Consider the following 12987-nt stretch of genomic DNA (forward strand, 5'->3'; position numbering starts at 1 on the left):
CAGACACACAAATCTAAAAGAACTTATGGCAGTCCAAAAAGGCTTGATAGCCTTCCAAAAGAAATGGAAGCCCGGAGTACTAGTAGTGAAGACAGACAATACCACAGTTATGTCATGCATAAACGGGGGTTACCCACTCTTACCTGTTTTGCAGCATAGCAGTGGATGTTTGGGAAACCGCACACTCCTTAGGGTTATAGCTAAAAACTGGGGTGTGCCATTGATGGACTTTTTTGCCACCAAAGAAGATGCTCACTTGCAAAAGTTTTGTTCCAGGGACAATGTGAATTCAGCCTGGAGGACAGATGTCCCCTCTCTCTCTCTCTTGTACAGACCTCTTTCTGTGTGCCTTCCCTCCAGTACTCCTGCTGCTCAGAGTATTGCTAAAAATAAGAGAAGAGGGGCCAAAAGTAATACTAATAGCCCAAGACTGGCCCAGACAGCACTGGTATCCTCTACTACTCAGCATGACCAGCATGGAACAATGGCAGCTGCCACAGAGAATAGACCTATTAACACAGGACAATGGCAAGGTTTTGAACCTCAACCTGTGGACTCTCAAATTGTCAGCATGGATGATGACTTGATTTCAGGAATTGGTTGAGTCATGACAGGTCCAGTATTGGCCACCATGTATTTTTCTGGGTACCAGATGCAGGTCCTGGATATTCTAAAAGAGGCCAAGAGACCTAGCACAAGGAAATCATACTCTGCCAAATTGAAAAGATTTACCTTTGGGTGCAGACAAAAAGCACAAAACCCATGTTTGGCTAAAATATCATTTCAGTCCGTTTTACTTGGCCAGCCTTTTTGACCAAGGTCTCTCTTAATCCTCAATAAAAATCTATGCTTCAGCTATTTCAGCCTACCTATCTTCTCACCCTCCTCTCTTTTCTCACCCCTCAACCATGAAACAGTTCCTGAGAGGTCATTGAAAGTAGGCCTCCCAAAAAGGCTCCAGTTCCATTCCAGGACCTCAGTTTTGTGTTGGAGAAGTTTACCCTTACACTGTTTGAACCAACTGCTTCCACGGAGTTGAAATTTTTGACCTAGAAAACTGCCCTTTTACCTCAGCCAGAAGAGTTTCTGAGCCGTCCTGTGTGGAACCCTACATCATCTTCCACCCAGACAGAGTCTCAGTCAGGATGAACCCTTTTTTTATGCCTAAGGTGGTGACAGAAACATCATTAAATCCAATATATTTGCTTACTCCCCCCCACCCCCAAGTCAAAGTGGGAAAGGATCCTTCATTCTTTGGCTGTACATAAGCAACTGCAATACTATTTAGACAGAACCAAGACTATCAGGAAATCAGACAAGCTATTTATGCCCTTTGCCAGTAGCTCTAAGAGGAAATCACTTTCTAAGCAAATCATCTCCAAATGGATTTCCCACTTACCTCCTTCTTTTACAGTCATTATAGTAAGAAATCCCCTGATGCTGTAAATATACATTCTGCCAGGGCTACTGCTACCTCTACTGCATTTCTTAAAGGGGTGCCCATGAAGGACATTTTGGAGTAGCAATGTGGTCTTCAGTGCATACCTTTACCAAACATTACCATCTTTATGCCTTCTCCAAGTCTAGAGCAGGATTTGCCACTGCCATCTTGCAGGGCATCCTCTCCTCTCCTCTTATTCATCCACCTTCCTTTAGTTTAGGGAATCAGCCCACAAGTTGGACTGCAACCAGACAGGTTAACCCTTTTTCTATTTCTCCTTTTTCCTGGATTGCAGGGTCCCAGACCCGTGGCCACAGGTACATTTTGGGGGGGGGGGGGGGCTTCTACCTTTAGGGGCAAGAAAAGTTTTGAGGTCTTGTTGCTGGCCGACTTCCTTTACACCCAAGTCTAGTGATGTCAAATAGGGCCTCTGCCAGCTCCAGGAGGAGGAAAACTGTTCTCTGGTAATCGGGCCAGCCAAGGGCTTCTATGGCTGGAAATCCCAATGACTACATTTATGGTAAATATACAGAAATGTACTTCACCCTGATCCCTCCAAAGGGATAGTCAGTGAGAGATGCTCTAGTCCACTCTTGTCCCTCTCTTTTTCTCTATGCTTACCCCCTATTTCTTCTAATCCCCAAATTTCTACAGAAAGCATACCAGTTAGAGTACTTGTATCTTAATTGCACCCTTTTGGCCTTGTCAGATTTGGATTCCTATCCTCTGACCTCATCTTCTACATTCACCTTGGGTACCGAGTCCTGATTCAAATAACCCATCTCACCCAACAGGGATGATTCGTCCAGACATAACAGGCCTCAAACTTACATAGTTTTTCCAGTTCCACTGGTTTTTAGACAACCCAGGCTTTCCTTTCTGGTCCTTCATATTTTATTATCTTCTGAAAAGGCATCTGCTAGAAATATTTGCAAAAGTAAATGGAAGAGATTTGCTTTCTGGGCCATTGACATCAGTTGACAAAGACTGAAAATAGACAACACAACTGTAATGTTATGGTGAGTACATAACATATTCTTAATAGCAGGGGGGAAAAGTGTTGTATACGGTAGATCACACCAGTGAGTAATAAACAGCATCTAAGCACCCAGATTGATATTTTCACTGGCAAGGTCTCAAAATACCCTTTTTTGCCCAAAATTGCAAGTTGGATTGCAGTAATCACATTTTAGTTAGTATAGCATACTAAGAAAAGAGTTGTACTTTCTCTGCTTTACTGATGTTTTCCTTCTCTTTGCTTTATAATTCACCCCACTTTGCTCTTGTGTAGGCATACTTTGTAATTTCATCATGTAAAGTCTGTGAGACCGTGCTGCTAGAACCTGAAAAGAAAGTTGCTGTAGTTCATTTTCTTTTCACAGTTTTGTCTTAACAGATTTAAGTTGTCACACAACTAACAGCCCCCCTCATTGGAAAAAATCTTTTTATAGTGGTGACATATAGTCGACACTCTGTACAAGACTCTTGAATATTGTGAGGTATGAGACTTTGTAGACATTCTATAATCAACAATCACTTTCCCTTATGGGGATTTGTATGTGTACTTTACCTTTGCATTATTTGAGAGGTGCTGTTAAATACCATTGATCTTTTTTGGCATCTTATTTTACCCCACATTATTTAATAATGCAGTTAATTGCAACATGTCTATTAGATGATGCATTGTGTGTGTACATATTCAAAGTGTGCTTTTGTAGTGATGGTGGAAGTGACTGTATTTTGATGTCTACATGCAGTACTGATGGTGATGAGTATTTCTAACCATCTCAGAGTATGGAAAATGAGGCAATTGAAGTGCCATCTCCATTGCATGAAGTTTTATCTCAGACTCTGCTTGAAAAGGTTCAGTTGACCTGTGGCCTGGACATTGGAATATACAGCCTGGGAGTGTAGAAGTGCAGTGCTGAGGCCAGTTTACCCATTCCCCTGTAAGAAGTTGCTGGCTCAGTCCTACCCCAAGACCACCATCAAGAGGAAGACCTAGAAGTGCTGGTCCATGAAGAGGATTTGGGGTTGGGGTTTCCATACTGTATTGATGCTGAGGGAAGTTAAGCACCAGCCCCTGGATATGAGTAACAGACTTTATGCTAAGTTGTCCTGCCAGCAGTATGGCGGATGCTAGGAACATGAAATGTAGTTACCTAACCCTTTGCAGAAAATATCTGAGGTGCCTAATTCGTTTCTATTTCTGAGGAAGGAGAAAATGAATGGATCATCATGGAGATGGGAGTTTACTGGTCACGAGGGCAAGAAACATAAGGCAGAAAATTGAGAACTTGCTTGTCACAAAAAGTGAAGTTGTATTAGGTTGTCAGCTTGAGTTTGTATGCACATATGTATTTATGTATACATGTGAGTGTATGTATGAGTTTAAGCCTGACATACTGAATGAACTTGTTCTTGTTTTTTACTAGTTGCTGAGGTACTGTCGGAATGTCGGTTGCTATCGTACATGTCTCGTGTGACGATTAGAATGTCTTTTCTTTTTCGTCTTATTAACATTATTCATGTTCAAACACTCACCCAGGTAAGGCTAGCTCTTAGTGAAACTGCCCATAATGTTCTGACTTGCATTGTACAATTAAAGATTTAAGAATTTAGTATAAACTTGTATGTATTAGAAGTGTGGTAAATAATACTTTGACTAATTGCACTTTATTGACTCCATTCTTTTTTTGTGCTGGCTGAGAAAAGTGCTCAAAACATTGGTTTCTAATGCTTTGCCTGCCTGGTTGTGCCTGGTATCCATGTCCCCCTCATAAGTCTTGCAGCATCATAATTTTTTTAGCATGCCTAGTCTCCAGGTATCCCTTCTAGTGTCCATCTGTTTAGCTTCCGTAGAAGCAGACCATTGTTTTTACTTAACTTATTGCAGCCGAGTGATGCCTGCAGGTGCCTGTGCAGTTATATCCTACTGACGCCTCCAGGCTTCAAATATAGCTTGTTTATAGTTCCATTAATAATTTCAAAACCATGCTACGTACAAAGTATTAAAAAATGTAATCTTAAAGCGTACATAATGGCAAATGCAACATATTTGATAGTTGACCTCTGTCTTGTGCAGGTGAAGAGATATTTATATTGCCATAAATGTCATGTTTTTCTAAAAATACCTACAACCAGATAGCACAGATCTGCTTAGCCTTGTATGAAAGCTCTCAGCTGGATGTACAAAGTGCTACCAACAGTATGTGTGTAACTTACTCTGGTGAGGGTATCTCCACACCCCCAGGCAAAAGATGCATCATTATCTTATTCTGGAAGTACTGCTTTCAAAGAATATTATTTTGTAATTTGAGGATTCATATTCCTACTGCATTAAATAAATGTGCCACTGTTATTGAATCATCTAAATTTAACTTGTATTGGTACTTATTTCTGTCTTTAACTCAATATGTATAGTGTAACCTGTTGTTATGTAATCTTGTTATATTGTTTTATAATTTTGTTCTAGTCTTTGATTCTGAAAATGTACATTTGGAGCTTTTCTCCCTGGGCCTACACTGAAAATGTGCCTTTTTGGCTCAAGTCGGTTACTCCCAGTAAACAAATGTTAAATAAATAAAAATATAACAAATGAACTTGAGTGGTTGCAGAGATACTGTCATTTGTTTACAAAATATTAAAAACTTAATATTTACTGTGTTTACTATGATTTATAAAATCAAGTTTAAGACTTGGAACCTAAAGAATAATACCACTGTGAAAATAGTTTCTGCTGAAGAGTTTGTCGTTTACATTTCTTTAGTGTAACCCCTATGGTTCCAGAGATATGAGCATTTGTTTAAAATTTTAGGACTTAGTTTGACTCTCTCAAAAAAGCCTAGGCTCCTCCCATTGGAAGTTACAGTGCAAATTTCCAGAGCTCCTTCGGAGGGAATGAGTTAAGGTTGCAGAAATGCCAGCTGTTAACCAGAATATCTTGATTCTAGCCACAGCTAAGACCAGGAACAGCATGAACAGATGGCTACTTGAACCTACAATGAGTGAAACACTTTTGAACTTGTGTTCTTAGGTGGGAATGAAAATATTGTTTCTGGAAGTGACTGTGAATGAATGAGCGATCACCAGACAATGTTTTTTTGAAATCTGCTTAACCAAAGAGTTTGAGGCAGTTGTGAATATGTTTTTGGCCCTTTGAAAACTATCCAAGATATTCCACCAGATCTTAAAGGGTCCAGCAACTGTTTCAGATTTTTTTTAGTTCCCAGAATGGCCAAAGACCTCAGGTCACTCCTGGATCTAAGCAACTTCAGTGAGTTAATTGCAGAAGAAGTTTCAGATGGTCATTGTGCAGCCTGTTTTTCTTTTCTTGTCCAGAAGATATGAAATGTGCTGTTTGGATCTCCAAAGTGCATATGTGTCAAAGGAAAAAAACTTCAAAGACCAATTCACGTTCGGTTCAAGCAAGGCGTCCTTTATTACTTGCAGCAAGGAGACAAAGCATGTAGGCACAAGGTTTGTCTGAATGATTGACTAATAGGTTATACTTATACAGTTCTCTTCCTGTCATATAGAAAATGTTACATTCTATTGCTAACGTAGTTAGACACAGCTTTCTGTATGTTCTACAGAAATTGTTAGACTTGTTGCTGACCAAGTATCTGTCATTCTGTAAAACATTTTGAGAAAAACAACCTGGCCTTGGGTTTGTTAGTCCATTTCAGCATTTCGATTCTTCTGTTGTACTGTTCTAATACATGTTACATTTTAACTAGATTCAATGTACATTTCTAGCTTTAGTACAAATAATGCTGACTGTGGTTTAAACGTTCAAGCATCTATTGTTTTCTTTATCAATAGCTTCTAACAGCTGCATGTTTTCTCATGGCATAAGCAGAAATGAATATCCCTTTGCTAATTTTCATGACACTAGCAGAAATGAATTACTACTTATTATTTTCATGACAGCAGAAATAGAATGCTTCTTAAGTTTCTAATAGCTGTGCAGATTCATGCAGTGTGAAGAGAATAAATGTATTAACCCTTTTAAATCTCAAATGCATTAAGCATGTATATTACTATTACTTATTACATATTTTGTAACATTTCCCCCCTTTTAATACTTTTATTCTACTTTCAAGATAAGCATAAACAGTTTTTTTCTTCCCCTAACCTCTTCCTACTCAGGATTTGCAGTTGAGAGTCATTCAGTTTAAACTTATGAAAGCATTTTCAGATTTTTAACAATTCTTCAAGTTCAGCACCTTGGTATAAGGTTTCTGAAACTGACATGTCTATAAAGTCTTTAATCAGTCTTTTCATGCAGGGGATGCAACAGCACACACATACCCACCAGTAGGATCATTCCTACACAGATGGCAATCAGGATGTTCATCAGGATACTGCCCCAACCCCCAAACAATCTCTGGAAAAAGTCCGTCAATGGATTTGGTCCTGGTTTGGTCAAGGCTGACACCTGCTGAATTACCTCAAGATGATTGTCTATCTCGTGTTTGTGGTCAGGAATATACGAACAGCACTCCTCCTGGATTAAAGCGCACGTACCTCCTCTCGCCGCTAGGGTGAAGTCAAGAGCCATGCGATTTTGAAGCACTACTGTTCTCATGGCAGTCCGTTCATCAGTCACTAATTCTAGGGCAGAAAAGGTTGCATTGCTCATTATTTCGAGAAGTTTAGACAATTTTCTCAGTTCCCAGATTGATTTCTTTGCTCCATATGCTTGGCAGTACACCTGCCCACGAGATAACAGTATCACTCAAGTCCATATGTGACGGTCCATTTTTCCCTAAGCCCACAGCATGATGGTTTTTCCAGCGCGCATTGATTTGCCCCACTGGATTGACAAGCTTCTTGATTTCTCGTCGAACATTCCAAAGTTTTCCTTTGAGGTAAAACTGCTGTGTGTCATATGGCCGGAACCAGGTACCCCAAAAAAACAACTGCCGGACCAATTCTCAGGTAACCACTTATTTGCTTTCCTACCACATACAAAGTAACAATCTTCTACTTTGGTAGTAACTTTACTATGCTCTGGCTCTGCATGAAACATTTTTTTGTCTATCATAGACAGTTGTTTATAAAGGTCAGCATTATGTTTTACTTCATCAGTTGTCCTATGCATCAGTTCAACAAATGAATCATAGCTCGTGTTGCAATAGGATCCTGTGTTATCAGTCTTATTGTAACATCTATAGGGAACAGTCACATTGCAATTGCTCCAACCCACCTGAACTGTATAATTTTTGTAAAAACACAGTCCCCTTCTGTCGAACAGACAAGTGCAATGCTACTTTATCTTGTGATGTGACCTCTGATGTATCATAAATTAAGTTTTCCCAGGTCTTGTTGGCTCCTAGGGGAACTGAAGTTAACAGCAACCCCCCATATGCTGTTGGCAAAGCTGTGCAAATCCAGCAATTTGAAACATTGAAGGTCTCAGCATACACATATTTGATTGCCTGGTAAGTGTTAAAGTTTGGGTTCTACTCTGCGTACAGCTCTGCACACTTGTTTAGTCCAGTTTGTGTGGCTGAGAAAAGAAATGACCGCAACAAAAAGATTATTGTCACTAGTACAGTCAACAGGATGGTTATGCAATACTTTTGAGGAAATGGTTGTTCTGCATTTCTGTTTTCTCCGACTCTTCCAAGTAGGTGTATTTGGATCTTACTGAATTCCGTCATCTTGGACACGTGCTCTTACTCTCTGCCCTAATAGGACCTTCAGCACTGATGGTTTCTTCACTGGGGTTGAGACGGATCAGTCCTATTGATCTGAGCCCCCTTTGTAGCCAGACTTTGTGCTGAGGGCCCCGATGGAGAGGTAAGATTTTTGTCCGGTTCAAAGTTCTTAAGTTTGCAGTGCGTCAGGTGGATCCATGAAGCTCGTTCTGCTATCTTGACTGCAGTGGGTGTTGAAAGAAGCACCTGGTAGGGACCTTCCCACCTCTGCGATGACCAATTCTTCTTCTTGACAACTTTTATCCACACCCAGTCCCTGGGTGTCACTGCCACTTTTGATGATTCTGTTTGCTTTCTATCTGAAACAGAATTTAATTGCAGCAAATGTTTAGAATTCAATAACTTTCTCATATATTCAGCTAGTGTGAAATCAGCTTCCTGGTCTGATGGTATGAGAAGTTTCCATTGGGGTGTGTAGTAAGCCCTTCCAAATAATTTTTCAAAAGGAGTCGATCCTTTTGCTTTATGGACAGTTCTCATGCTCAACAGTGCCAGGGGCAAACAGTACAACCATTTTTTTCCTGTTTCAACTATTAATTTTCTCAATTTGTTTTTTAATATACCATTATGCCTTCCAACTAGCCCTGCAGATTGTGGATGATATGCACAATGATTTTTTAAAGAAATACCAAAATGCTTACTTAACTGCTGTATGATTTGATTTACAAAGTGTGTACCATTGTCACTGTAGATCCTTTCCCGAATACCAAACCTAGGAATGATTTCTTTGACAAGTACTTTTGCCACCGTAGCTGCATCTGGATTTTTGGTTGGAAAGGCTTCCACCCACTCTACAATGACAAGACAATACTTATTTTCACATTTGTTCAATTCTGTGAAATCCATACAGTGTGAAATGGATATGGTGGTGTAGGGAAACTCCCTTGCTTGGGCTTTATCGCCCCCTGTGCATGATGTTTGTTACAAATCTGACAAGTCAAACAAAATTTTTTAGAGTAGTTTGTAAATCCATACGTTGTGAACACCTGGTTCACCAGCTGTACCATCCCCCCTGTTGAGACATGGCACTGCCCATGGCTCAACAAAGCTGCATATCGAAACAAATTAGATGGTAGTATCGGTTTCCCTTCTCTAGAGATGTACAGCCCCTTTTCGAGAATTGCTCCTTGTTTTACCCATCATTGTTTTTTCAGCTTGCGTAGTGAGTGTCTGCACTGTTTTTAACATATCTAAATCTAAAATCTCAGAGGGTTGTAATTCCTCATTTAAAAGAAATACTTCTGTGGCTGCTTGTTTTGCAGCTGCATCAGCTCTCGCATTACCTTTTGAAATCCTATCTTGTTGCTTGGTGTGAGCTGTGCATTTACAAATGGCTAATTTCAGAGGTAACTGAATAGATTGTAAAAGATCTAAAATAAACTATGCATGATTGATAGGTTTGCCAGTAGATGTTATCATTCCCCGTTTTTTCCACAGTTGCGCAAAAACATGTACAGTAGAAAAAGCATACTGGCTCTCAGTAAAAATGTTTATACATTTGCTAAGGTACATGCCCGTGTCAGGACGATCAATTCTGCTGCCTGTGCAGATAAGTTGTGTGGTAAAGGTTTTGCTTCTATAATCTCAGTATCAGAAACTACTGCATATCCTACTAGGTTCTGTCCTGCAGGACCCCTTTTGCACGAGCCATCCACGTAGTATGTCACCTCGGCATCATCCAGGGGGACATCCGTGAGATCTTTTCTAGGTAGTGTCTTTTGCTCAATTACCTGCAGGCAGCGGTGTGGAGTGCCATCTGCAGGGGTCAGGAGCAGAGTAGAAGGGTTTAAAGTCGTGCAGCGTTCAATTGTCATATGAGGTTGGCTCAACAATATAGTCATACAGGAAAGATGCCTAGCAGTGGAAAGATAAGCTACCTTTTCTTGTAGTAAAATAATTGCGACTGCATGAGGTACTCTCAAAGTGAGAGGGTGGAACAAAACTATTGAGGCCAAAGCCTGTACTGCCATTGCAGCTGCAACTACTGCTTGTACACAGTGGGGTAAGGATCATACCACTGGGTATAGCTGTGATGAATAGTAAGCAATGGGGAGTTGCTTATCCCCATGCTGCTGTGTTAGTACTGATGTCATGTAACCCTGCTTACAATCTACAGTTTGGAAAAAACATTTATGGTAGTTCGGCACTCCCAGAACTAATGAGGACGCTATTAACTGCTTCAGTTTGCAGGAAGCAGATTCTGCTTCTGGTGTCCATTGTAACAAATCCTGCGCTGCCATAGGCTTCTTATATACAAGGTCAGTCAGAGGTGGAGATTCCAAAGCATAATTTGGAATCCAGCTCCGGCAAAAATTAGTTGTACCCAGGAAGGACATAATTTCCTTCTTGGTAGTGGGTTTTGGTGCTTGCAAAATTGCTATTTTTCTGTCCTCATCTAATGTTCTACCTTCCAGGTATTTTAATTGTTTTTTCCAAAGCTGCAGTTTACTTTTATTTACCTTATGTCCTTCAGCGGCTAAAAATCATAGAAGTGCTATGGTATCTTCTCTACAATCCTGCTAGGTGGGGGCTGCCAGCAAGATGTCGTCAACATAAAGTAAAATCTGACTGCCTCTTGGTGGGGTGAATCCCGCCAAGTTGCTTGCCATTTCTTGAGAATATCGTTGGACTTCCACAATATCCCTGTGGTAGTCTCGTATATGTATACCTTTTCCCCTGAAATGTGAATGCAAACCAATACTGGCTGTCAGGGTGTATCGGTATCGAAAAGAACGCATTGCTGATGTCTACCACAGAAAAATGCTTCTGTTGAGGTTTTAAATCATTCAACAGGGTGTGTGGGTCTGGCACCGTGGGTGCCCTTGGTATTACTGCATCATTTACAGCTTGTAAATCTTGGACCATATGCCATTCTCCATTTGCTTTTTTGACTGGAAATAATGGTGTGTTACATGGTGAATCGGGAGATTCTACTAGTATCCCTCCTTTAAGTAAGGCTGCTGTAATAGGCTTTATCCGTGCCTCTGCATCTTTTCTTAAGGGATACTGTCTTTTTTGTGTTCTGAATGCTGACTTTGGCGTGATAGTAACTGGTCCCGTTGTACGAATAAGTCCTACATCTGATTTTCCTGTTGACCAGAGAGTCTCTGGTATATGTTTTAAGGCATTTTCTTCCTCCTCTAACAGGAGTGTCAATCAGCTGTCCTCGCTAGACTGCAAGTGCACAGCTGGGTTGGTCTGAGTTATCCAATTCAACTTCTGTATTTGTATTCCCTGTTCTGACAGTTCTAGTTCTGTCTGTTTCTCCCATCTCGTGACTTTTTCTCTAGGTCTGCTCATTCTATATTTCTGTTTTTGGTTAAGCTAACATGTGGTAATCGATTGTATTTATAAAGTGCAAAGAACTCCTGGGGCAATGAACAGCTAGCTACACTGTTCCTTTCTGTGTCCCAGAATAGGTTACGCAATATCAATCTGTTTGCATGATTCTTAAACAATTCTTGCTCATATTCCTTATCAGGTCCTGGTGTGTTACAGTAATACAGGGTACAGTGCAACAGTTGTTGCTTATCAATGTCAAGGGAGGGAAACTTGCTGACGGCTACATTCATTAACTCTTCGGTTACAGTCCCTGGACCAGTCGTAACCAAGTCCTGGCTGTACCAATAAAACATTTCACCCTCCGATTGCACTGCAAAGGTGCCAATTTGGCACTGTGCTTCCATACCCTGCATGGTTGGGACTACTGCTATACTAAATAGCTGCATGAGGTCTCTGCCCAAGAGGTTTACTGGGCATTTTGCAGAAACAACAATTTTGCTTTTTTGTGTCAATCCTGAAACTGGATCAGTTATTGCAATGTTACGGGAGAGAGGCTCCGATACAGCTGTCCATTAGCTGCTTTGACTAGTATGTAATCAGGTGACTCTGTGTTTTCTGGCAGTTTGGAGGGATGTATCAGGGTTCGTGATGCCCCTGAGTCACACAAGAATCTGACTTCCCTCCCTTCTACCAAGAGTCTAACTTCTGGTTTTGTGTCTGCTAAATAGAGCTCCAAGCTCAATAAAGCTAGGTCTAATATTTCATCTTCTTCATTGTCACTAACTTCCTGCACTTCCTCTACTCCCCCTATCACATTCTCATTTATCCCTTCTTCGCTAGCCCCTTCTAGTGATTCCTGACTACCATATAGTCCGTCCTCACCCTCCTTGTCTTCCGTTGTTGCCTTCTTATTTTTCCTGCAATCCTTTGCCAAGTGTCCCTTTTTACCGCATTTAAAACATTCACCCCTTTTCTTTCGCCCTTCAAAGTCCTCTGATCGTTGATCAGATTGTTTGTTTCCCTGTGCATTTTTCTTGCCCTTTTTCCCAGACTGTACTACATAAACGTCTGCTCCATCTTCTACAGAAAATATTTGAGCTTTCTTTTTCTTTTTGCTATTAAAATGCCTTTCGGCATGCCTAGCATATTCAAGTAATGATTGTAATCTGCTTGTACGATGATCTACCATGTGCTTTGTAATAAAACTGCTTATAGGTGCAATACTGCCCTTTAAAAATGCATTCTTTAACTGCTGTTCATATGGGGAATCTTGTGTTTGATCTTCAGGAACCTGCATTCCACAGTGGTTATTAAAACACTCTAATATTCTGGCATAATACCGGTCAATAGTTTCACCTTCTTGTTGGATGCATTGATTAATGCAAGTCCAGTCTGCCCTAGGTTTCCGTTTTTCAGAGATGCGGTCTGTAAGACCTTTTACTCTGGTGTCTAATTCTGCGCTGCTATGTGGGAAGGCTCTTTGTGCAGCGTCACAGGGATTCCAGTTCCCACTAATCATATACCAATCTGGCCCTACAA

At 40.7% G+C, this 12987-nt stretch overlaps 1 protein-coding gene across 1 annotated transcript in view; it reads left to right on the top strand.

Moving 5' to 3' along the window:
• LOC122817037 (transient receptor potential cation channel subfamily C member 4 associated protein) overlaps window positions 1-12987 on the top strand; it is a gene marked incomplete in the record, with an annotated part of 2826501 nt that overhangs the window by 2645529 nt on the left and 167985 nt on the right. Inside the window, 1 exon segment of the mRNA XM_044090168.1 lies at window positions 3877-3989. Within this exon segment, the coding sequence (XP_043946103.1) occupies window positions 3877-3989 (113 nt within the window).

This window comes from Protopterus annectens, chromosome 12.part0, assembly GCF_019279795.1.
Source record: "Protopterus annectens isolate FY-2018-M chromosome 12.part0, PAN1.0, whole genome shotgun sequence".
NCBI classification, from domain to species: Eukaryota; Metazoa; Chordata; order Ceratodontiformes; family Protopteridae; genus Protopterus; species Protopterus annectens.